This window comes from Protopterus annectens, chromosome 14.part0 (genome assembly GCF_019279795.1).
Source record: "Protopterus annectens isolate FY-2018-M chromosome 14.part0, PAN1.0, whole genome shotgun sequence".
Taxonomy (NCBI): domain Eukaryota; kingdom Metazoa; phylum Chordata; order Ceratodontiformes; family Protopteridae; genus Protopterus; species Protopterus annectens.
The window spans coordinates 24,296,264-24,324,012 of NC_056748.1; the positions used below are offsets into that span (position 1 = coordinate 24,296,264).

Below are 27,749 nucleotides of genomic sequence, written 5' to 3' on the forward strand. Positions count from 1 at the left end.
GAGTAATGGTATCATTACCTGGCTGTAGGGGTCAGATTGTGATTCAGTATGCAATGCATGCAAAGCACAGCTCTCAGCCCTCACAATCATTTTGTTTTGAACAGTGCCTTCTGAAATGTGGAAAATAAGCCGGCAAAATTTTAAAACAATTTGAAACGACCTTAATTGAGTGTTTTGCTTAATACTTTACCACACATACCCTTTAAAAAGTTCAGCAAAATCTAAAGTATATAATATTGAATCAGATTGTTCTTTTGACAAAATGTTTGGTTAAGTATTTCATTGTACAAAACTGATATTTTGTAAAGCAAATTGAGGAGCAATTCATCAGGATGACCTACAGCTGAGATATGTAATTGCCCAATATTTTAAAGAAAAGTAAATTGTATTTATAGTACGCATTATATATTCGTATTATACTATTTACAGTAGTGATATCCAAAATGGAAAATGATTAAGATGGAAATACTGAAAGCCCAGCAAAATAGCTCAGAAATCAGAAATAAATCATTTGCTGTCCTTTTCCTTCTAAGTGGATAATTTGAACGGCAGTAATTTCTTACTGTAATGAGCTCTTCCCACTGGAACAAACCACTGAGGGAACTGATAGCCTTATATACAGACCCACAGGGTGCATGCAGTTACTCACAAGACAGCCTGAGACCTTGAAGAATGAAAATGAATAACTTCCTCCTCCTCAGGCATCGAAGCACCTAGCAGTCTTAAATATATTTAACAGGTCACCAAGGAGGAACTTTTACATCATGGAGAATGTTACTGCTTTTACCTCTTTGCTGATGACCTCTGCCACATCTCTAATTGAGAACTTCACGGACTTATCCAACATCAGCACTTCTGCAATAGACATTACAAGTGTCAGTGGTTTCCTAAGCCCGGCGCCCACTGAGGGCCCGAGTTCCACAGTTCAAGAGGCGACATCCATTGAGGCTACTACCTTTACCCCAAGTGAGGCTGTTTCGGCTGTCTCTGTGGAACCTAGTCAGCATGTAGTACCATTCTGGGATTCGCCCCTTAGTCATGGCATTAATGTGATTGTGGGATTCGTCCTCTGTTTCACTATGTTGGGGCTTGGATGCACAGTAGAGCTCAGTCAAATCGGGGAGCACATTCGGAGACCTATTGGGGTCCTGCTGGCGCTCATCTCCCAATTTGTCATCATGCCGCTGGTCGCCTTTTTCATGGCTCTCATCTTTGCTCTGGATGGGGTCGCTGCCGTAGCTGTCTTACTGTGTGGCTGCTGTCCCGGAGGGAACCTGTCCAACATTATGTCCGTCCTCGTCAATGGAGAAATGAACCTTAGGTAAATGAAGCTCGCGTTGGTACATATACTAAGAGTTTAAAAAGTTTACTTTAATCAGGTGAGATAAATATCTTAGGCTTCAGGCTAGATCTGTGCCTAGAGCAGAATATCTAGTGTTACTAATAAGCCCAGATGTAAAAAGTGGTACTTACAATGTAAGTGCGCAAAGCTAGCCGTCAACCTCAGACCCCACCCCACCTGTTAAATGTTAATTAACCAAAATTCAAAAATGAATTCAGTAAAACGTGGGACATCTGTTAAAAGTTTTAATTCAAAATAAATCCGCAGTGGACATTTCTGCATTTATGCTAACTTGCTGTTTGATGAACTGTAGACCTTAGTATTTACCTGAAGTGTGTTGAATCACTATAGCAAGTGGGATTGACATACCCTGAAAGCTAAAACAAATGTTATATTAACCTGCAATACTGAATCAACTAAAGTATAACGAAATACTGACTTGTTAGGCAGGGAAATAAAACTATCAGAAAAAAAACTATTTCTACTTATATTTCTGATTGGACAAGGGGGAAATGCAACAGACAGGAATTTATTAAACAATTTGAAATTGTGGAAACAAAAACAGGTTCTGCAAAATGAAGCGTAAAAAATACACATTCAAAGGCAGGAAACCCCCATCAGTTTGATAAATCAAATACTGTTAATACAAGTTGAGTGTTGACTGTTTTATATCACGAGTGTGTGATCAAGATCCGTGCCTTGAATTTGGAGAGTAAATAACTAATGGGCAGGTATAGCAGGTGCTGTTCTTCCGGGCGTTTGGTCTCTACCTAGCCAGGTGGTAACACAGGCAGGTCCATTTCATTCCGTGGTCAGATCTAAAGGTCACCAAGTACACTGTCCCCTGTAAAGATGCCATCAGTCCACATTTATGTCGCCACTGTCACTGTGTTAACATAATGAATGGAGAGTCTAGGCGACGGGCTGCAGCTAGGAAAAAAATAATCTTCTTCTTTCGGAAAAAAAATAATAGTAAACTGAAATTGTTGAACTCTGGGATTCTTCAAGGCGGTGCCAAGCTGCTTTCAAGCTACTCTGTCCGAGAATATGTTAGAGGGAAGCTGAATAATGGTGTACAATTGACACAAAAGTGGGCTGCAGGTTCTGCAGATTTAATACGTGTATCTTACTACTAAAGCTTAGTATGGGCTCACTGCTCTGTTCAGGTTTGTATATCCTTTATCTCTTTATCCCTCACCGAATAACGTTGAACTGGTCCTCCTGTAACACTTCATTTTGAATAATAGCGAGGATGGCTTTGAGAGTTCGTGCCTGGTTATTTTTAGCTTTATTGCCGATTCTGGAATAACAAAAAGGTACTACCACACGCCCACACGGACAGAAGTGATGTTGTGTCTTTGACCACACCATTATTTCCAAAATTCACTGTGGCACGTCTGTTTTAAAGGGAAGCTTCAAGTGGCAAGCTTTCTGAAAATAAGCTGTCTAGCATCTCGCTGTATTCCCTAACGCGCGTGTTGTGTGTGAGTGCATGTAATTGTGTTTTTAGGGGGGCGGTGCCCCTAAAAACACAATCACATACACACACACACACACACACACACACATACACATCTGAAGAAACAGTGCCGTAAGTTGCTAAGTCTGCAGTTGTTGTAGCTTAAAGATGATGAATCTGAGCCTATCTTGGTCATGAAAACGTTCAATGCGTTCATTCATAAGGCAGGAACCTGTTGGAAAGTGTGCGTGTGTGCGAGTGTTTATGTGTGCGCGTGCGTCAGTATGCGCGGGTCCTAACAGATGGACTGGCACTTGGCTGCGTTACTCTACTGAGCTCCGAAAAAAAGTTCAGACTCCCCGTGACCCTAAAAAGCGTAAAGGGAGTACAGGAACATTAATGAAAAAAAATGAATGGATGGATGGAACCTTAAAAGCATTAGCATGGCAAGTACTTTTAAGTGTGCCTGCTTAAAGGGGTATGTAGCTAGGCATCTTAATGCCCCAGTGATGTCTTTCCTGGTATTGTTACTTCCTATGTTTCTATTAAAAAATAAATATGGGTGTTTTTTATGTTGTCACAATAACAAATGGACAAGGCATTTTTTTGTCACTGACATTTTTTTGTTGTGTGTGGGGGGGGGGGGTGTAATGACAAAGGTTAATATAGCATTAAGTCATCTAAGAAAGATAAACTCCACATACTAGATGGGTGTGTTGCAAGTAAGTTAATGAGTCAGTACAAAGTTATTGCTTTTATAGGCTGAAATGCTTTTTGGACACTTGCACAATTACAATTTGCATCTTGTGACAAAACCATCTACAGTGGATATAAAAAGTGTACACATCCCTGTTAAAATGCTAGGTTTTTGTGATATAAAAAATGAGGCCACAATAAATAATTTCAAAACTTTTCCCACCTTTAATGTGACCTGTAACTTGTACAATTCAATTGAAAATCAAACAAATCTGTTAGGGGAAAAAAATATAAAAAATAAAAAAACGTACAATACGCTAGTTGCATAAGTGTGCACACCCTTAAACTAATACTTTGTTGAAGCACCTTTTGATTTAATTACATAATTCAGTCTTGGGTACACACCTGCCATCAATTAAAGAGACTCTGATTAACCCCAAATAAAGTTCAGCTGTCCTAGTAGGATTTTCCTGACATTTACTCAGTTGCCTGCTACAGCAAAATCCATGGTTTGCATAGAGCTTACAAGGCATCAAAGGGATCTCATTGTTGAAAGATATCAGTCAGGAGCAAAATACAATCAAATTTCCACAGCATTGGATATACCATGGAATGCAATGAAGACAGTTATCAAAAAGTGGAGAAAATATGGAACAGTGACATTGCAAAGAATTGGAAGTCCCACCAAAACTGATGAAAAGACGAGATGAAAACTGGTCAGGGAGGCTGCCAAGAGACCTACAATAGCACTGAAGGAGCTGCAGGAATTTCTGGCAAGTACTGGTTGTGTACTACGTGACAACAATCTCCCGTATGCTCCATATGTCTGGACTATGAGGTAGGGTTGCAAGACGGAAGCCTTTTCTTACACAGAAAAACATCCAGGCCTGGCTAAAATTTGCAAAATAATACTTCATCTCCCAAAAACCATGTGGGAAAATGTGTTATGGTTTGATGAGACCAATGTTGAATTTTTTGGTCACAATTCCAAAGGTAAGTTTGGTGCAAAAACAGCACTTTGCATCACCAAAATAACACCATCGCCACGGTGAAGCATGGTAGTGGCAGTATCATGCTTTGGGGTTGCTTTTCTTCAGCTGGAACTGGGGCTTTAGTCAAGATGGAGGGAATTATGAACAGTTCCAAATACCAGTCACTTTTGGCCCAAAACCTTCAGGCATCTGCTAGAAAGCTGAAAATGAAGAGGAATTTCACCTTTCAGCACAACAATGACCCCAAGCAGACATCCAAATCAACAGAAGAATGGCTTCACCAGAAGAAAATTAAAGTTTTGGAATGGCCCAGCAAGAACCCAGACCTAAATCCAATAGAAAATCTGTGGGGTGACCTGAAGAGGGATGTGTGCAAGAGATGCCCTCACAATATGACAGATTTGGAGCACTTTTGCAAGGAAGAGTGGGCAAATATTGTCAAGTCAAGATGTGCCATGCTGATAGACTCCTACCCAAGAAGACTGAATGCTGTAATTAAATCAAAAGGTGCGTCAACAAGGTATTCCTTTAAGGGTCTGCACACTTATGCAACCAGCTTATTGTACATTTTTCATTTTTTGTATTTTTCCCCTAACAGATGTGTTTGTTTTTCAGTTGAATTGTACAGGTTATAGGTCACATTAAAGGTGGGAAAAGTTTTGAAATGATTTATTGTGGCCTAATTTTTTTTATATCACAAAACCTGGCATTTTAACAGGGGTGTGTACACTTTTTATATCTGCTGTAATTCTATGTTGGAGTTTCAGAGGGTGTTCAAAGTTGCTGATTTAAAATATTACAAAACAAATGCTATTATAAAGAAACTCAAGAACTGTGTCCTTTTCATCAAACATATAGAATTAAAATTTGGTCTTATAGGTAAACCTCATTCTTAAAATCTCTCACCCTGAAACTTTGTTAAAGACTTCATTCTGCTGTTTATTGAAAATGTATAGCATCACAATTTTACGAAGCTGCTTAGAAGTGTCATGACATACACCCACCTCTAGTTTCATCACTGCCAGGGCTTATCCCACATGTGCAGCATAACTACAGTTAAGAAAAGAGCCACCCAAGCCTCTTTTTATCAGTACTGCTCAGGAGGCATGCTGGATGAATGTAGTTGGTGGGAAAACAACAACCAACATATTGACATTATCTTACTGTTTGTAGAGGCATCACAACAGAGCATTAAAAACACTATTGCTGCAGTGATATCCTTGAAACAAACAGAAAATTATATACAAATTAAAACAAGTTATATTAACAGACATTGCAGTAATAAATACATATTCTACTAGCTCCAGTTTTAGAACAGAAGACTTATCCATTGTTGTATTAGTGGATAATAATAATAATAATAATAATAATAATAATAATAATAATAATAATACTGTTTTAAATACAGAAATCAGCCTTGAGTCAGCCAGTTGTTCTCACCACTTTGTTATTTAGAAAGCACATTCATCAACGCTTCTGCTTGGATTTCGCCAGACAAATTATACCTGTAAACAATTATAATGCTAAAAAGAACCGATCATTGTTGGTAAAAGATATTCAGCGTACCCATGAAAGCATCCACATGCTTAAAACCACATTTAAAATTTACAGTAAATAACATTATAATGACTATTCTCAGTTTTTTTTTGTTCAAGAGATTGTTATTTAAATGTAACTGTAAGATTTATTTATTTGGGATTAGTATATTTTAATTCAGCCTTGATTGAACGAAATTCATTCTGCACTGCAGCTTTTTGTTCTGACAGCTCTATCTGCCAGTACATTCCCTCTTGTACAGTAAGACCTCAATGATCCCTGCTCTTCTAAGTCATTGAATAAAAACTTGCTGAAATGTGTATACGTTTTCAAGCATTTGTAAAGGCAATTATGTTTCTTTTCATTTGTTGGCATACAACTGGTCCTATATGCATTGCTGCATGCTGCAAGTTATCCTACCAATATCATAGGCTAAGCAAAAACTGCATACATCCACAAATAGCACATTTTTGATGTACAATTGAAGTGATCTCTCACTCTACGTATTTTACGCCACTTCTTTGCAACATACGAACTGTTTGTCACATACCTACAATTACAAAAGTCATAAAAATATATTCCCTTTCTCTTCTGGTACATTATTCTGGGCACATTAACTTCATTTTGGTCTTTTTCTACTAGGTCTTTGAAATTATTCTGCCTTGTGTTATGAAATAACAGTTGCACACTTACTGCTTTCTCTAAACGCACATTACTTGTCAGGACTTTCCAGCTGTTTCTTACCATTTGTTTTGTTCTGTACTTATCTTCACATTAGGAAACTGACATTGGCAAGCTTCTGTTCTGAAGTTCTGCTTTTTCTGTTACATTTTCCAATATTGCCTCCTCGCACATTATCCATTTACACCTACTGTGCCTTTTATTATTAAATGTGCTGTCCCGACAGTTCAAATGAAAACACTAACAACAGATAACCCGATAATGCATAAGGAATTACTAAAGGAACTAAGGAACATTAAAATAAGAAGTTGCTTGTAATGAACCCTGATATAAATAAGAGTACATGTCTTATAATGAGTTAGAGCCCCAAATACTTCAGAAGACATTGAGTAGAAATGTCCTTTATTAGATTCTTCCAATTATATTCAAGAGCTCTTTTCTTGGGACAGCAGCAATTTTGTTCAGAATTAACCTAATGCATTGTCTTGGAGAAGAACGTTCAATGTAGTGGAACTCGAATAGCTCTGTTCTGAAGAACTGACCTATACTCTTACTAAGCAAGCTTATGTGACTTAGGTGGATACAGGAATGAAAGAGCTTGAGTATTTCTCTCTTTGTGTGTGTGTGTGTGTGTGTGTGTGTGTGTGTGTGTGTGTGTGTGTGTGTGTGTGTGTGTGTGTGTTTGTGTTGAACTGGCATTCACAATAACACATTGCTTCACCAGTTCTAAGATCACTGAAATTTGGGTGAAGTGATTTATCCTTTTACCACAAAAGCTGAGTAACCTTGGAGATAGTAATTATAGAGAATTGGGGTTGTGAGGGTGTAGAGTGCTTGATTCACTTTTGCTAGCAGTGACTCATCAAAGGAGAGCACATACACTGGGTTCATGAGTACTTAAAAAGCTCTTTCTTTCTCTCAGCATTCACCAGTCATGGTTAATTTCATAAACCCTTGCTGAGAGCAGCCTAGGTAATACCCACCCCTTCCCTAAGTTGCTCTTGGTTTATTAGAATTACTGTGAGACCACATGAAACTTCCACACCAAGGTCTTCACTTCAATGAATGAGGGAGTTGCTATTTTGTGTCCTGTCAGCACCTATCCATTAAATCAGGAGGGCACTGTGGTAACACTGCAAGGATGGACTATGTCTTTACCTTGACTACTTCTGTCAGTGCTGTGTCCACCAGTAGGTCCTACGGTTACAGTCATTACAAGCATCAGCCCCAGATTGATCACAGCACCTTGCAGCTGCTTCAAATACTGAGATCTTCAACGTGGTCTACTCAGACTCCACATTCCAACTTCCCTCAGCATATTTCATAGTTTTATAGTTTAGTACTAGGCTATATGCCCTGGGGCATTTGCAAGCCTAGCCCTAGAGATGTCACTTTCGCCACCCCATGTAGTGGTACTAAGGTGTATAGGATAAATTTAGAATACTGTGCCTTTGTCTAGTAGTGACACATTGAAGACCCCCTTACTTATTAAAATTAGTTTACTGTGCCTCTGTTAAGTAGCGACACAGGGGTGACCCCCGAGGTAAACCTACGATCTCCCATCCACTCGTCAAGATTTCTCTTGAAGAGAGTCAGTGAGGGGCTCTGCCTAACATGGACTGGGATTTTGTTGGGAAGTCTCTGAGTTATGAATCTGTCCCTCTAGCATGTTCTATTCATGTTTGTACTGAGGTTTAAATCTTTGGCTCTCGTGGTTCTTATGGATTTTGATTTTTTTGAGGTGGAGCATGTCCATCAATTCCTGGTTGGACATGGCCTTGTACATCAAGCACAGATCACCTCTGAGCAGGCGGTATGCTACTGAATAGAGCTGGAGTTTCTTTAGCCTGGCAGCATATGACATATGTTGGAGACCCTTGATCCTCTTGGTGAGGTACATCTGGGGTCTCTCCAGCTTTTGTAAGTGCCGGGTGAGGTACATACCAAATGGGGCATTGTACTCAATCATGGGCCTGATAAGGGAGGAGTACAGGGGCATGATGACCTCCTTTTATCTGGATGTGAACCCCTTCATGATAAGGTGGACAAGGTAGAAAGTCTTTCTAACCACTTTGGCAACGTGGGTGTCAAATGAGAGGTCACTATCAACATGGGTCTCCAGGTCTCTGATTACTTTTTCGGTACTCAGTGGGTTACTGTCTATGTGATAATTTGTGGGTATTTTGTTTTTCCCAAGGGGGATGACTATACATTTCTTGGCATTCAGTTTAAGGCCGTGATTCCGGCACCAGCTGTCCGTTTCGGTGAGGCCTTTCTGTAGGATGTATGTGTCAGCTGGTGTATCGACTATGGTGCCTAGTTTGCAGTCATCTGCGAACTTTGTCAGCCACAACCCTCCCATGTTTGCTTTCACATCTGAGAAGTAAATGCCGAACAAGAGGGGTCCCAGGACAGGGCCCTGTGGGACACCACTTGTGACTGGCTTTGAGTCTGACATGGCTCCCGCAATCTTGACTTTATGGGTACTGTTCTTTAGCCAGTTTGCAACCCATCTTGTGACATATGGATTTACATTTAAGCTGTTTAGCTTATCTATGATCCCCGAGTGGGGTATTGTGTCGAAGGCTTTAGCCAAGTCCAGGTAGGCTGTATGGACTGCCTTGCCCTCATCAATGGCTCTAGTGACTATTTCGAAAAAGTCAACCAGGTTCAAAAGGCAGGATCTGCCCTTTACAAAGCTGAACTGGGTGGGATCAAGTGTCTGTAGGTCCCCAATGTCATTGTTTATGAGTTCCATAATAATTCTTTCCATAGCTTTGCAAACCAGGCTGGTCAAGCTTATGGGGCGGTAGTTCCCAGGGTCTGTAGTGGAGCCTCCCTTGTGGAGTGGGACCACTGTTGCTGTACGCCAGTGTACAGGTACATATCCTGTAGTAAGGCTAAGGTTAAATAACATTTTTATATGCAGGTTTAGCTCCTCTTGGAGTTCACATATCACGCAGCTGGGGATACCATCAGATCCCATAGATGCTGTGTTTTTTGCTTTGCTGAGGGCGGTTCTCACCTGGGCATCAGAGATGACAGGGAGGTTACATTCAGCTGGGATGAGTATTTCTTCTTTTGGAGGTGAGGGAGGGGAGAAATTTGCACTGAACCTGTCTGCCAGAATGTTGGCAATATCTGTGGGTTCGGTAAATTTTTTGTCGTTGTGTACTAACTCTGAGCATATCTGAGTGTTTCCGCCCAGGTTTCTAACATAACTGAAGAATGCCTTGTGGATATCTTTAGTGTCCTTGGCAATTTTTCTCTCAAAGTTGGCCTTGGATATTGGCTGGGGTCCACCAGACAGGACGCTTTCCTTTGGTGGAGAGGGTCTTGGTTTTATTTGGGATTGCATGATCCATGCATTCTTGGAGATGTCCGTAGAAAGCATTTGTGTAGGATTCAGCATTGTGGGATGTGGTTTCCATTGGCCCTGTGGGCTTAAATGATACCATCTCAGTCTTGAGAAGTGTAAAGTTGGCTTTTGAGAAGTTTCTCACTGTAGTCTTTTGTGCTGGGGGTGGAGGTGGTAATTGTATATCCAGGGTGATTAGTTTGTGGTCAGATCTCACCAGTGAGGGCAATACTTCCAGTGTGGAGCATTTTGTCCCCATGTTTGTGATGATCAGGTCTAGTATATTATCCCCCCTTGTGGGAGAGGTGACTAGCTGTTCCATTGCATTTGAGTTTATGAATTCCAGAAACCTTTGGGCTAGGGTGTTGGGGCTAGAATAGTGCATCCAGTCTATGTTAGGGTAGTTGAAGTCTCCCAGTATGATGGTATTTGGTGAGACATTCATATCTTCCAATGTCTTCAGGAAAGCTGAGTGGGGTTCTTGAGTCTGTAACATGCAACCAGTTGTATAGCAGTTTTGCCTACGGTTAGCTGCACCTGGATGGTCTCCAATGCTTCATGAGTTGCCACTAACCTAGAGGTGTGAGTATCCTTGATGAATATGGACACTCCCCCTCCCTTTGTGGTTCGGCCCGGGTTTTGGGGCCGAAAAGCATGATACAAGGTAAAGCCTGGTAGCGTTGAGGTGCTCTCAGGAGCCTTGAACCAGGTCTCAGTTACAGCACAGACATCGATGTTCTCCATACTGAGGAGTGCTTCGAGAGCCTGCATCTTGAGATTTAGACTTCTGGCGTTGAGCAGCATTACCCTTAATTTTTTTTCCATTTTTGTTTTCTAAGGAGGTGGGTTCATCTTTTGAGCCTTGCCTAAAAAAGGCACTATGGGGGTGGCAAGAGCCTTAGCCAATATCCGGAAGCCCAGTGGTGACAGGTGCAAGCCGTCCCTTGCAAAGCAGCGTGGCTTGCCCTGCATGTCATCCCAAGCAGACAGACATTGGATCCCCCTAGAATGACACCAGTAATTGAGCCAATTATTAAAGGTGATCATCTTGTCTTTGTATTGTGCATCATTCTTGGTGAGGGCAGGATGCTGCTCAGGGTCAGGGTCATACCAGACTGGGCTACATAATCCGAGAGCTCCTCTATGTCTCTTTTCATGTAGTCCAAGGAGGTACGTCTCAGGTCATTCACGCCGGCATGGACAATGACGGAGTCATATTTGTACGTGCTTTTGAGTGACCTGAGTGCGTGTGTTAGATGGCGGATCCTAGCCCCCGATAGGCAGCTTACTGTTACCCTCTCCTTGCTCAGCCTGGTAAGTGGGACATCAGTGTGTCTGACTATAGAGTCACCTATCACTAGTGTATCAGGCATAGTGTTTGGCCTTAAGGGCTGTGATTTATTGACACACCGATTTATTGAAGTATGTGTTGCATGTGATATGTTTTGAGGTGGTGTTCTAAAAGAGGAATTTGAACTCATGTTAGACAGAAACTTATGCTAGGTGTTTCCAGGGCATCCTTACTATATACTTGGGCATTCAGAGTCTCTACATTCACTACCGAGGTGTCTGACCCATCTCAACATTAAGTGGTGATCTGTTAACAGCTATATATATATATATATATATATATATATATATATATATATATATGTATATATATATATATATATGGTTCCCGTTTAGAAACGCGAATTACAAGATGACTGAAACGTAATATCCCGAGAGTACAAGCGCAAATCAGCAAAATCACGAAAGACGAGAAGCGCGAATCGACACCATAACTTAAAATAGAGAAATTGCAAGTGGATGCCGTATATGGTCTTACCGCTACTATGCAGTACAAGGATCAAAGCTATAATGCTCCAGGGTCTATCGGTGCTGTTTATAGCACTGTATCATCGCAGAAAGGAGGTGCGGTGCTGTTGTTAGATGGATATGTACTACATAGGGAAAAGATCTGTGAACAGAAGACCTATTGGTGTTGCAAATGGAAACGGGAAGAAAAGTGTAGAGGTAGGGCCGTGTCAATAAGTGTGCCTACCGGGGAGCAACTATTGAAATCTGTAGCTCATTTCCATCCCGGAGACCCTGTTGCTATTGAGCAGTATAGAGTTTGTAATACTTTAAAAGTAAAGGCAAGCAACTCTAGAGACAACCCTTGCTTGCTTGTTGATGATGTACTAGCTTCCACTTCAAGTGTTATTACACCTAGTTTGCCTCCCCGTAAACAACTAGCACAACAGGTCCGTAGGATTCGCCGTAAAGTGTCGGACTGTAGTAGCTCCCGTATACAGAATTTACAAGACATAAATGTCACAGAGTTCCCTACGAAATCCGGAGTATTTCTGAATAAATGTGTAGTTGATGTTATGTCAGATACAGCGGTGGCCATCTTTACTACTAAGCAAAATTTAATTGACCTAAGCACTGCAACGATTTGGCTTGTTGATGGGACTTATTTCTACAAGGGTAAAATGTGCAGGCAGTTATACAGTATACATGGCATGATTCAGTACGGAGGGTACCATAAGAGTGTACCATTACTATATTGTATTATGAATAAGAAGTCATTGAAGGCGTACAATAACATGTGGAATTTAGTGTTACGGTTGATGGATGAACATGGTTTAGAAGTGTCTGTGGAATATGTTCTGAGCGACTTTGAAATTGCAGCTAGGAGAAGTATACTTTCCAATCTACAGGGTGTAACAGCAAAGGGATGTCTGTTTCATTTCTCACAAAATATATGGCGGAAAGTTCAACAGTTGGGTTTAGCTCACTTGTATAACATGGATTTCCATTTTCAGTTGCATGTTAAATATTTGATCGCCCTAGCGTTCCTACCAGAGAGCGATGTGCTTACAGCATTCAATGAGGTTAAAGCAGACTTCCCTACTGAAGGCAGTGAATTGTTACGATATTTTTCCGAATGGTATGTTAATGGTAAACCTCGTAAATTTTGTACCCGCACTACTGGTTTTTCCAAGTTCCCACCACTGTTCCCTATTACGTTTTGGAATGTGGAGCAGTTAAATGCCTTGTTTTTGCCTCGTACACAAAATAGTGTTGAAGCATGGCATCATAGGTTAAAGAGTCTGCTGGGGCATAGGCAAACAGATCTGTGTGTACTGATGAGAATATTAGCTAGGGAACAGGACAGAGTGGATGATCTCAGGATACGTTTGAGTTGTGGTGCGCCTCCGTCACCAAAGAAACGGAAGGTTGTCAGACGACATTTACAGTTCCAGCAAGTTGTGAAGAATAGAGGTAGCTACAGTACGATGGAGTTTCTTATGGCTATTGCGAGATTGCTAAAGGTGTGAGGACTATGGGATGTTGCGATTACTACTGTTCAGCTTGATTGGTAGTAGGAGTGTACGTGCTGTTTAAAGTTTCACGGCAGGATGGGTTTATATTTCGTTTTCCTGCACGACGGTTGTATTGCTGCGGATATATATTTCTTATTTGGAACAAGAGGGATGCTTCAACTTGTTTAATAAAGTGTTTCGGGGTTATTCGAGATTTTTTCGATATTTCTGTGTACCGTACGTGTTTTCTGGTGTTGTTCGGTATATTGCATTTTCGAGATTCCCGCCTTTCACGCTTCCTGTGTCGTGATTTTGCGTTTCGGGTTTGCTTTAGTTCGCGTTTCTAAACGGGAACCATATATATATATATATATATATATATATAGATGTGTATATATATATATATATATATATATATATATATATATATATATATATATATATATATATATATATATATATATATATATATGTATATATATATATATATATATACATTTTTGAATCGTACATGTGTGGCTTCCAGTCTGATAACATGGCCATCAATGCATCCACTGACCCTTCGCCCAAGTTACTGAGTATACATATGAGCAGTCCTGTGCATGACCATGATGGATCTTACGGACAATCCATGAATAGAGGGAAGTCCAAAACCAATTGACTATTCTGGTTCATTTCAGAAAAAGCAGCCTATTCCTTTCATTCACATCCCTAAAGCTATGTCTATCACTTCTCACATGAGTACTGGATTCTCCTAGAAAAACTACAGAATCAGTAGGTGGTATCCTTTCAAGCATTGCTCCTAAAGTTTCCAAAAGGCTGAATACTGTAAATAGCTGTTATGCACATATGAAAAAGAAAATACATAGTTTTCATTTCTGCAAATAACAGTCATATTGCAGGAATCCTCTTACTTGAACTGTATGGTATCCAGCTGGAGGGTTGTGAGTTTCCCCACATATGACTTGGGCATAGGTTCATAGGTAGGTACTAAGCCATCTACCCGAAGGCATTTATAAGCCTAGCCGGAATTGTGTTGGCTTTCGCCACCCCCTTAGATTAGTTCCCTGTGCCTCTGTCCAGCAGAGCCACTGAAGTGATCCTCGGGGTAAACTTTCTATTTCCCATCCACTCGTCAAGGTTTCTCTTGAAGAGTGTTAGTGAGGAGCTCTGCCTAATGTAGATTGGAATCTTGTTCCAAAGCATGGGAAGTCTCTGGGACAGGAATCTATCCCTCCAGCACGTCCTATTTATTGTTGAGGTGAGGTTTAGATCCCTAGAGCATGTGGCTCGAGGGGGATATGGTTTTCTTTAGGTGGAGCATGTCCATCAATTCTGGGTTGGACAGGGCCTTGTATGTCAGGCATAGATCACCTCTGAGTAGGCGGGGTGCTGGAGTTTCTTCAGTCAAGCTGCATAGGGCATCTGTTTGAGGCCAGTGATCCTTTTGGTGAGGTACTTTTGTGGTCTTTCCAGCTGTTGCAGATGTCTTGTAAGGTACATCCCAAATGGGGCATTGTACTCTATGATGGGTCTGATGAGTGATGTGTAGGGGGGCACAATGACCTCTTTTGATCTGGATGCAAACTCTTTTGTGATTAGGTGGGCCACATAGAAGGATTTTCTAACCACTTTGGCAATGTGATTATCAAGGGAGAGATTACTATCTACTTGGGTCCCCAGATCCCTTATTACATCTTCAGTATTTAGGGGGCTACCACCTATGTGGTAGTTTGTGGGTACTTTGTTTTTTCAAAAGGGGATGACTATGCACTTTTTGGCATTTAGCTTGAGGCCATGGTTTTGACACCAGGTATTTGTCTCAGTGAGACCCTTTTGGAGGATGTCTCTTTCAGCCAGAGAGTCAATTATAGCCCCTAGTTTGCAGTCATCTGCGAACTTGGTCAGCCATAGACTTCCTGTGCTTGCCTGTACTTCTGAGAAGTATATGCCGAACAGGAGGGGTCCAAGGACTGAGCAATGGGGAATGCCACTTGTAACCGGTTCAGAGTCAGACCTAGCTCCCGCAACTCTTACCATGTGGGTTCTGTCTGTGAGCCAGTTGGCAACCCATCTCATGACATAGGGGTTTATGTTCAGGCTGCTGAGCTTGTCTATAATACCAGAATGGGGAATGGTGTCAAAGACCTTTGCAAGATCTAGGTAGGCTGTGTGGACCACCTTTCCCTCGTCTATAGCCTTGGTAACTGTTTCAAAGAAGTCCACCAGGTTTAGGAGGCATGATCTGCCCTTAACAAACTGGGTAGGGTCCAGTGTTTGCAGGTTCCCAATGTCTCTGTTAATGAGATCCATGATGATGCACTCCATAGCCTTGCAGACCCAGCTAGTCAGGCTTATAGGGCAATAGTTCCCGGGGTCTGTTGTGGCTCCACCCTTGTGGAGCAGAATTACCATTGCTATGCGCCACTCTGTGGGCATGTAGCCTGTGGAGAGGCTGAGTTTGAACAGTGTGTTTAGGTGAGGGATTAGTTCATCTTTGAGCTCATGTAGGACACAGCCTGGGACACCGTCCGGTCACACTGATGCTGTATTTTTGGCTTTGGAGAGGGCTGTTTTAACCTGAGTGTCTGTGACTTCAGGGGCACTACTTTCTTCTGGTATGGTTATGGGCCCTTTTGGGGGTAACAGGGTGGTGAAGTTTGCACTGAACCTGTCTGCCAGGATGTTGGCGATATTAGTCGGTTCAGTGTATTTTGTGCCATTCTGCACTAACTCCAAGCAGATGTGAGAATTGCCACTTAGATTCTTGACATAGCTAAAGAATGCCTTGTGGTTATCTTTGGAGTCCTTGGCAATTTTTCTTTTGAAGCTAGCCTTGGATGATTTTAGGAGGGATTGTAATTTCTTGCTGATACTGATCAGGGATGTCTTACCTTCTTGGGATTTTACTCTTTTCTGTACTAGTTTCCTCCTTCTATTGTATAGCTTGTTTATGGCAGGGGTCCAATCTGGTTTCCTTTTCTTGGAGAAGTGAGTCTTGGTTTTGCTTGGGATAGTACGATCCATGCATTCTTGTAGGTGCCCTTAGAGTGCATAAGTAAAGGATTTTGCAGCTTGGGCAGCATTATCCTTTAGCATGGGGGCTTTGAAACTTTCCACCTTGGTCTTAAGTAACGTGAAGTTTGCTTTTGAAAAGTTTTTCATAGTGGTTTCCTTGTCTGGGGGTGGGGCTGGAATGTGGATATCCAGAGTGATTTGTTTATGGCCAGATCTAACCAGCGAGGGGTTGAACTCCGGTGTGGAACACCGGTCGCCCATGTTGGTGATGACCAGGTCCAATATGTTGTCACCTCTGGTGGGAGTGTTGACCAGTTGATCCAGGATGTTTGAGTTTATAAATTCTAGAAAATGTTGGGCAAGGGAGTTAGTACTTGAGTAGTTCTCCCAGTTAATGTTTGGGTAATTGAAATCACCCAATATCAGGGTGTTTGGTAGGACCTTTATGTTTCCCAGTGTTTCCAGAAATGCAGAATGGGGGTCCTGGGACATGGTGGGTGATCTGTAGCAAGCTACAATTTTAATTGCAGTTTTGCCCATTGTTAGTTGCACGTGGATGAACTCTGAAGCATTGTGCTGTGCCACTAACCTGGAGGTGTGGGTATCCTTGATGAATATAGATGTGCCCCTGCCTTTTGTATTTTGGCCTGGGTTTTGTGGCTGAAATGTATGGTATGAGTTGTAGCCTGGTAGTGCTGGGGTGCTCTCTGGAGCCTTAAACCAGGTTTCTGTAACTGCATATATATCGATTTTTCTCCATACTGAGGAGTGCCTCAAGTGTATGCATTTTGAGGTTTAGACTTCTGGCATTGAGCAGCATTACCCTCAGTTTTTTGTTACTTGTGCTATTTACGGCGGTGGGTTTGTCTTTTGAGCCTTGCCTAAAAAAGGCACTATGGGGGTTGCAAGAGCCTTGGCCAGTATTCGAAAGCCTAAGGGTGACACGTGCAAGCGGTCTCTAGCAAAGCAGTGTGGCTTGTTGAGCATGTCATCCCAGGCTGACAGACACTGGATCCCCTTTGAATGACACCAGAAGCTTAGCCAGTTGTTGAACTTGATCATTTTTTCTCTATACAGTGGTATTATTCTTGGTGAGGGCAGGATGCTAGTCAGGGTTAGGGTCATACTGCCCTGGGCTATGTGATCAGAGAGCTCCTCCATGTCTCTTTTCATGTAGTCCAGGGAGGTACGGCTCACGTCATTCACACCAACATGGACAATGACAGAGTCATATTTGTACTTGTTCTGGAGGGACCTGAGTGCTTGTGTTATGTGGCGGATGCTCGCACCTGACAGGCAGCTAACAGTAACCTTCTCCTTGTTCAGCCTAGTGAGTGGGACGTCATTGTGCCTGACTATAGAGTCACCTGTTTCTAGTGTGTTGTGTATGTTATTTTGCCTTAAGGGCTGTGATTGCGTGGCACACTGGTTTTGTGAAGTGTGTTTCATGGTTTGTGTTGGGGGATGGAGGCTGCTTGGGTGTCTGCTTTGGAGATCCCTGTTGCTTTTGCAGGTTTTTATTTAGATCCTCTGAGTATGTTTTCGTGTATTTATGTGTGTTTTTTGCCGGTACTGGTTTCATAGGTCTACGTGAGGCTGGTGGTGTGATGCAAGTGGTTCCCTTCTCCTCTTGACTGTCTGGTCCATTCTTGGGTTGAGAGAGCTTAGCCTCCAGTTTGGCTGTATAATTGCATCTCTCACATGTATTAGTGTTTGGTGGTAGGAGGAGAAGGTTGTCTGTGTACATGAGGCAGTTGTAACCTTGCCTCAAAATGCCCAGATTCACCAGTTGGACCAGAGAGTACACCTGAAACTGCCCTTTGGACATGCCTGGATAGGTACAGTGAACTGTTTTACTGATTGGCTGGTAAGGTCGAATAGAGAGCCTTGTCCTTCTCTACAGTATGGGGGGGGGGTCTAGTGCTAAGGTTTATTAGTGATTGCGATGAGTTTAGAGCAAGTGCTGGGCTGAGAAGTGAATGGTTTGAGTGCTTAAGTTGAAAGTTTGTCTAGTTTCAAGGGAAACATTGAAGAGTAAACTTTGTGGAGCCGGAAATAGTTATACCCTACTAACCTGTGCTTCCAGGCTCACAAAACCACACAAATGTGGGTTTTATAGCAGGGAAATGAAAGAGAGAGAAATTAGCCCAAAATGGCCAATAAACTGCTAATTTCTGGGCAGAAACCACTCCTCCAGGGGCAGATACGCTGCTCAAAGCTCCCCTCTCTCAGAGGTGAACAGAGAAACTTCCTTCTATCCAAGTAAGATATGGGCAAACACAGAAACTTGTAACACAGCCCTGAATTCAGCACTCACTTGAAAATGGGACTATACTAACTTAGAAAGGCAGGAAAACACATATATATATATATATATATATATATATATATATATATATATATATATATATATATTTTTTTTTTTTTTTTCAGAGTAGGTGAAAGTCCAGAGACAATCACCAATCAACAAATTTAGTTTCGGAACCAGTAACTTTTGTATATGCATGACCAGTTATGGCTATCCTGCAGTTTTCAGCCTCCTATGTATGTCCTGGATCCTTTTCCAGCAGTGAGGTGCCACTTAGTGACCTAAAAGACAATTTCCATTGATTAAGTCAAGCTCAGACAAACACATACAGTTCTTCCCCCACCTGACACTTGACTGGTACTGTATCCTTGGCCTTTGTGGAAGCAATCCTACATGGCAAGTCCTTGCAGATTTTTTTAGGGTGCCACCAGCTGCTGCTCACTCTTGAACCCCTCCTTCCACTCTTGGCTCCATGCAGTTTCCCTGTTTTTGGCATTTTTGTTTTATTTAAAAAAAATAATTATAATAAAAACATCACAAAGACCACATTTTATGGATTGTTCTTTATTTGGCTCCTCCTGTTAGAAATATATGCAAAGAGTGACCCTACTAGGAGCACCAGTCTCCAGATAATGTAGCTTTAATGGCTGCAGAGGTACATAGACCCTAGCAACATGCTAAGGTCATGACCCTTGGGTGGATACTGCTAGCTGCACAGAGTAAAGTATAATTATATACTGGAGTTCAGATTTGGAAGTTGGTTTTGCTCTTCTGTCCACTCAGCTGGCACAGAGCAATTGTTTCTGCCTTGTGTGTGTATTTACACAACTTACGGGAAGGACAAAAATCATTCAGAAGTACAACTTGAGTCATTTGCTTGGCTCTTAGTTTCAGTTTCTTGCTGGGTCTGTACACATAGTTTTTATCCATATTCGCGTTACTTAGTTTTATAGATGTTTTCATTCAGTTCAGATGTGAAAAACTGGAAGCCATTACAGAGAAGAACTGCAATGCACCTCACTAAGAGCAGATCCTGTTCTTAGTTTTGATCTACAGTGTGAGGGTATTTGTGAGTTAATGCAAAGGAAAGTTTGTGGAAAGTCATTGTGATTTTGATGTCCCACACCAAACTGACATTTATGTATGTCATGTTACCCACCAACATTTCAGTCATGCTGCCACACTTAAGAGTAATTCAAAGACTACCTGATCTGTTTTTAGCATGTTGGTAAACTAATGTAGGTTCAAGCCTGTCGGTAAGATGCATGCATTTCTTTCCCAATATCACCACTGTATTGATTTTTTATGTGTTTAGGTCTCTTGTGTACCACTAGTATCTTATTCAATCATTATGATTTTTATTCTTGAGTCAAAATGTATGACTGCATTGCTTTTTCACATAAAGTCTTGGCATCATAAGATCATCCTTCTTGCTGTTTAGTTACATCCTCGTGTGTGTGTGTGTGTGTGTGTGTGTGTGTGTGTGTGTGTGTGTGTGTGTGTGTGCGTGTGTGTGCACGTGTGCATGTGCATGTGTGCGCATGTGTCTGCGTGTGTGTGTGTGTGTTTTGCATTTGTTAGCCAGGTAAATAAACTGGTCTAAAGACCCTTTCCCACATGCCCCAGGCAAATGGCAGGCTGACAGCTATAATAAAGCAAATTGTAATTAAACAGATAAAATTACAGAATTATGCTGTTATGCACAAAGCTGCATTGCAAATTAAAAATGCTTTAAGATAACACAGTACAATCAGTGTTATGTTTGCCATTTTAAGGACTTATATTTGTATTTATATGCTTCATTTGGGAATATGTGCACATGACAAACAATGTTTCTCCAACTGACAACAGTGCAATAGCTCAATCACTAAAAGCCACTTTCAGAGAACATATGGTGTTGCTCTTCATCTACTATTGTGCGACTGTGTAGTTGGTATATATACTGTAGGTCTGGGGGTCTCCTATCACACGTTTGCTGAAGTAACTTTCAGCACTTATTTTGCTATTTTGACTGTAAGGGGGGAAAACAACAAATAATCATGAATCCCTTCAGTCTCCCAAACTTCATTATTATTAATTGAGGTTTTATACTGTTGCACAGTGTACTAGCCATAAATTTTACTTCAGCTCCTTTTTCTTAATAGTCTGCTTAATGTCTGTTGAGTGAAAAGGATTAAATAACTATGCTTTAATAGTAGGGGCAGAAGAGATATAACATCATTAATGGTGACAGTTAAGGTACTGTAGTTGTGAATGTTTCATCATCTTCTTTCGGCTGTTCCTGTTAGGGGTCGCCACAGCAGATCACCTGTTACCATTTCTTCCTGTCCTCTGCATCTTGCTCTGTCACACCAACCACCTGCATGTCCTCTCTCACCACATTCATAAACCTTATCTTAGGCCTTCCTCTTTTCCTGTTACCCGGTAGCTTCATCCTTAGCATCTTTTTCCCAATATACTCAGCATCCCTCCTCAGCACATGTCCAAACCAATGTAATCGTGCCTCTCTGGCTTTGTCTCCAAACCTTCCAACCTGGGCTGACCCTCTAATATACTTATTCCTAATCTTGTCCACCCTCGTCACACCCAGTGCAAATCTTAACATCTTTAATTCTGCCACATCCAGCTCAAACTCCTGCCTTTTTGTCAATGCCACTATCTCCAACCCATATAACATAGCTGGTCTCACTACCCTCTTGTAGACCTTCCCTTTCACTCTTACAGGTACTCGTCTGTCACAAATCACTCCTGACACTCTTCTCCACCCACTCCATCCTGCCTGTACTCTCTTCTTCACCTCTCTTCCACACTCACCATTACTCTGAACTATTCAACCCAAGTATTTAAACTCATCCACCTTCGCCACCTCTACTCCTTGCATCCTCACCATTCCTCTATCCTCCCTCTCATTCACACACATATATTCTGTCTTAGTCCTGCTGACCTTCATTCCTCTTCTCTCTAGAGCATATCTTCATCTCTCCAGGGTCTCCTCCACCTGTTCCCTACTCTTACTACAGATCACAATGTCATCTGCAAACATCATAGTCCACGGGGACTCCTGTCTGATCTCGTCTGTCAACCTGTCCATCACCATTGCAAATAAGAAAGGGCTCAGAGCTGATCCTTGATGTAACCCCACCTCCACCTTAAATGCATCCGTCACTCCCACCGCAGACCTCACCGCTGTCACACTACCCTCGTACATATCCTGAACCACTCTTACATACTTTTCTGACACTCCTAACTTCCTCATACAATACCACAACTCCTCTCTAGGCATCCTGTCATATGCTTTCTCTAAGTCTACAAAAACACAATGCATCTCCTTCCGACATTCTCTGTACTTCTCCATCAACACTCTCAGAGCAAAGATCGCATCTGTAGTGCTCTTTCTTGGCATGAAACCATACTGCTGATCACTAATCATCACGTCCCTTCTTAACCTTGCTTCCACTACTCTTTCCTATAACTTCATGCTGTGACTGATCAGTTTTATCCCTCTGTAGTTACTACAGCTCTGCACATCACCCTTATTCTTAAAAATCGGTACCAAAAACACTTTTTCTCCATTCCTCAGGCATCCTCTCACTTTCCAAGATTTCATTACACAATCTGGTTAAAAACTCCACTGCCATTTCACCTAAACACCTCCATGCTTCCACAGGTATGTCATCTGGGCCAACAGCCTTTCCATTCTTCATTCTCTTCATAGTTATCCTTACTTCCTCCTTGCTAATCCACTGTACGTCATGATTTACTATCCCTACATCATCCAACCTTCTCTCCCTCTCATTCTCTTCATTCATCTACCCCTCAAAGTACTCTTTCCATCTCCTCAACACACTCTCCTCGCTTGTGAGTATGTTTCCCTCATTATCCTTTATCACCTTTACCTGCTGCACATCTTTCCTAGCTCGGTCCCTCTGTCTAGCCAATCGGTACAGTTCCTTTTCTCCCTCCTTAGTGTCCAACCTTTCATACAACTCTTCATATGTCTTATCCTTAGCCTTCACCACCTCTCTCTTTGCCATGCACCTCATCTCCTTATACTCCTGTCTACTTTCTTCATCTCTCTGACAATCCCACTTCTTTGCCAACCTCCTTCTCTGTAGTTTAATTTTTTGAAAGTAAAGGTACTTTAGTTGGGAACATTTAATCGCTAAAGTTTAACTTTTCTATTTTTTATTTGAATGACTGACAGTTTATAGTAAGATGATACAAAAATGTCTTTGTCTGGAAAATAGGACAATTTATATCTGCATGGTTTGTTTTAAATGTTCCTGTTCCCAATACATGATAGAACAAATTTGCCCTATTAGAGCAGTTAGTAATATTGCAGTACTCTCTAGATGCAGTGCCCTACTAAAACTGAAGCAATGCAGCTCTTTTGATCTAGTCAGATATATACCCTTAAAAGGCCATACATGAGTCTGACATGTAAATTAAATATAAAGCACAGAGTATGTTATCATTTTTTCTAGAAGTCATGTTAAGGGAATGAATCTGATGTCTAATAATTAAAGTACTCATTAAAATTACCTGTTTTGATAGATGAAATAATCATTAATATTTTGACAGATCTCAAAGGATATTGTAATAATATATATTATTCTTTATAATGTGTAAATGATAATGAAAACGGGGCATGCAGTAGATTCCTTATAATTTCAGCACATGTTCAGTATAATTTGGAAGACATGAGAAGTGATGTAGACAATGATATAAATGTACGATATCATGATAAACAAAGAAATACCTCTCATCTGTCCAGATTTTCGCAGATTGTCCAGATTTTCACCACATATTTTAGGTCTATTTCTCATAAAATTTATGGTTTTCTGACAAATCACTAAGAATTAAAGTCAGTAAGTAACAATATACATTTGAGCTTCAGACTTCCAATCCTTCAGAAAATACATGCTAACACAAATCCTTTTATTCTAGTAAGTTTATGAGAGCAATATTTAAAAATCTGTCCCAAATTCTGGGCCTCTGTCCCACCATTCTTTTAGGCTTTGCCTAGATTTCTTCCGCTAAGCGGTTGAGAGGTTTGCTAAGAATACTTTCTGATGTGCTGCTTGCATCATGCATGCAGTTTCATGTCATCATCACAAATGTCAGGAATATGAAATCCGCTTTAATTTGAAGTTAAAGACGTTCATTTAAAGTGGACTTTCCTGCACTCATGTGCCAGGTAAACACCCCACTACACCGAATGCAGGGGTGTATCTCTGTACTCTTTTATTTAACACAATCATTTTTAAAGTTATTACGTCATGGAAAGGTAAATTTGCTTACTGTGACTTTATTTGAAAAGAGTGCCAACTTAAACTATACTAGAATATTCTTAATTATTTGCCTGTTTCTTTTCCATATCATTGTGCAATCATTGTACTCATGTCCCTTTCCAAGATTCAGACTAAATTTGTATTTATTTCTAAGGCATTCACATTCTGAATTTCTGAAAGCAGTCACTTTCTAAAGTTATTCCAATGCATATTTCTACTTGTCTGATTACTGCTTGTTTCTGGCATCTAAGTTAAGGTATTTTTGTTTTTGTCATATATATTGTGTTTTTTTACATTGTCTAAATGTAATCCCTCAGATGAGGGAATATGTTTTATAATTTACTTGTGCTGGTTTTATATAACACAAGTTGTTACCTATAAATCTATAAATCTCTCAATGTCTGATCTCTCTATTTCTCATTCGCACTGTCTCCATTCCTCTTAATATATACCACGTAAACCACTCTGGTCAAACACTGCAGCATAGCTCTCAATTCATGGATCAGGACTAAACACTAAAATAATAGAGGAAAATGACCTAAAATCAGAGACACTAAAATTTTAAGTGGCCTTCACTTACAAAAAAAAAAAATAATTGTATCAATGGCCACATACCAACATTCAGTAACTAAATAATGAAAAATGTCTGACTTTATTATCTGGAATAAGCTTGTGATTAATTCTCACTGTTCTGACAAAAAGCATATATTTTATAGTTATAGAGAAAATTCTGATACAAAACCATAGGTATTTCTGAAATTCACTATCAACTGAAAGGAAGTCTGCAACAGGTGTTCAAGTGCCCCCCACATCCCTGCTCACTGAAACTTGTTCAAAAAAGCAAGTGTTCGAACTCTCAGTTGCGGACCTCCCATTTCTAAGTAGCCATCCCAACACCCAGCCCAATAAAACAGTACAGCCTTTCCAGAGCCCTAACTCTAACCCTAAAACTCCTACCCAGTTCCCAACCCTAGTTCTTGCTCCTTAGCCTAAAACTCCACTCTCTCTCCCTAGAACTAAAATTACAGATATATTCCTAAATCTAAAATACCAATCCCGTCTCTAAACCAAGTTCCCTGGACACTCCTTAAAAATAAGACTCCATTTCTACTCCCTAACCCTAACACTACCTTCCTGTTGTCTAACCCTAAAATCCCGGTCCCACTCTCTAATCTTAAAATCTCCACCTTGCCTGAACTAATGTTTGAGTTTGAACATGAGTGGCAGCCTGCACAAGCTGCATGACTCTCAAGACCCTGGCTTCAGGACTGTGCTTCTCAAGTGCTTGGGACTTCATTGCTTGTAGTACAATGACTGAAAAGCATATAGATGTAGAAACCTGTTACTGCAGGTCTGTGTAATAAAATGCAGATGATTATTGATGTGTGTTGAGTGCGTGGATTTGAATAACCTCCTGTATATGTACTAGTATGCTCCTATATGATGGGCCTTAAAACAAGAACACTGCTTATGTATGCTTTGCCTCTCTAAAATAAAATCAAGTTTAATTCTGATGAATGGCTTATCATTTTCCAGCCTGAACAAAATGCTGCTGACTACATTTACTGCTAGGTCTTTTTGCCTCTTTTAAGTGTTTAAATAACTTTTAAGACTCATTGTATCTCATTCCTAATCAAAAGGAATTCTTGAAATAGTTTTGCAATGGCCTTTCTCTTTCTTTATTCATTTTTTACCAGATGGTTTGGAGTTAAGATCTGTATGTCTGTATAACCTCTTTGAAGAATTTCAGCTCAGAACTTCTCTTGTTCGGTGAGACATGTATTTCCATTGTCAGAACAGCTGTGTCTGGAGGCTGTATGGTTTACCCTGAAAACGCTGACAATTATTTTGTCTATTGACATACATAATTTAATGATTTAATAATTCTCCTTGTTTCCAAACAAATAACCACATTATGCACATAAAGCCTTGGCTTATATTATTCATCTTCATTCCGTAGTTACAAAACATCATACTGTGAACATCTGGTTTCTTTATAATGGTTTATTATATAAAACATAACTCACTAAAGATAAGATGGCATCCTCATCTTGTAAATACCATCCGTAGCAGAATGCCATCCACATGCTTATTTTGTGCCCCACTCTTATTCTAATATATCTTTGAATTGATCATTAAATGAAAATCTACTTAAGGTAGTAATTATGGTCTGAGTGCATTTTTTCATAATCTATATTTAGTACTATTTAGTACTTTTTTCTCCTGCAGCTCATTTCATACATTGGATCAACTAAAGCTCCCTGTATGACAGAAATCAATACAGAGAAGAAAAAGAGAGTAGTAAATAAGAGCAACAGAAAAAAAGAAGCGTAATTTAGGTTTAGAACAAATGTGTATTAGAGAGTATGTAATGATATGTTTTGACTATTTTATTCAGAAACCCATTTTGTCTACTCCCTAAATGTTGATATTACTGATGCTGAAAAAAAAAAAAAAAAAGTCGACAGTGAACTGCACATGCTCCAAGACATAATCTTGGAATATGCAACTAGAAAGCCATATTCCAACTTCCTGATAAAATGGCACATTCCACAACCACAGTAATTTAGATATCTTGCACAATTTTCAATCATCTGTTTTGTCAACTAAATTATGTTGACAAAACAGCTGTTGACTATACAGAAAATCAACGTAAATAACCTGTCTGTCTCACACTCACACATATGCACACACACACACACACACACACACACACACACACACACACACATTTATATATATATATATATACATATATATATATATATATATATATATATATATATATATATATATATATATATATAAATATATATATATATATATATATATATATATGGGTCTACTTTAAAATACTAAAATGCCATAACGTCGACTTGAAGAACATAGAGAAGAAAACCACAAAACTTTACATTAACGCATGTTCACATCACCATAATTTTTCACCGCAAAAGGAGGCAGTTGGCCAATATTGTGAACTTTGCCATTTTCTCCACTGTAGTGCAATCTTAGCATTGGTATATTTAGATAGGAGGGGTGTGGGGGTGCAGCCCCCCACTTTGCTGGGTTTTATTTGCTTTGGTTTCTTTTTTTATGTACTGTTGGCCAAGGGTTTATTTATGAGGTAACCGTTCTTCATGAAAGTGCACTTTAGGTTACGTGCACTTTCACGTATTATGTGTGGGTCTACTGTTCTTTTCCGAAGAAGTGTTTCTTCGATGAAGTACAGTAGACCCATATATAGAGAGAGAGAGAGAGAGAGAGAGAGATCATTGCTATAGTTATAAAAAGTCTACTGTAACAGATTACCTTGTATTTCTCTTGGGTCAAAGCTGTGTGACAGTGGAGTTACTAAATATAAGCAAGGAGGATGCAGAGACTAAACCCCTTGTCAAGGAATGTCTAGCCAGAGCCCTCACTGTAAACATTTTACTTCCATGTCAGTAATTGCAGTGAAGTAATACAGGAAATGCATTTGTGTCTTATTTGAATGGTTAAGGATGCAGGCATACCTCTCAACTGTACAGTTTTTCGCAGAATGTCCAGATCTTTGCCTCATATTTTTGGTCCGATTTTGATAAAATTGTTTTTTGGCAAATTAGTGGCAAATTGTTAAAGAATGAAGTTAGAAAATAATGAAGCACATTTTAGTTTCAGACTTCATACCCTTCAGAAAATTCATGCTAATGTACAACCTGTTATTCTATCTACTTTCTAAATTTGTAAGAGCAATATTTAAAAATTGTCCATATGTTTG

General features: G+C 40.3%; 1 protein-coding gene across 1 annotated transcript in view; it reads left to right on the plus strand.

The window, feature by feature from the left end:
• Positions 1-608: 608 nt before the first annotated feature.
• SLC10A4 (solute carrier family 10 member 4) overlaps positions 609-27,749 on the plus strand; it is a 266,119-nt gene continuing 238,978 nt past the window's right edge. The window contains exon 1 of the mRNA XM_044055726.1: positions 609-1,321. Coding sequence (XP_043911661.1) covers positions 765-1,321 — 557 coding nt within the window. The 5' untranslated portion in view covers positions 609-764. The remainder of the gene's footprint in view (positions 1,322-27,749) is intronic.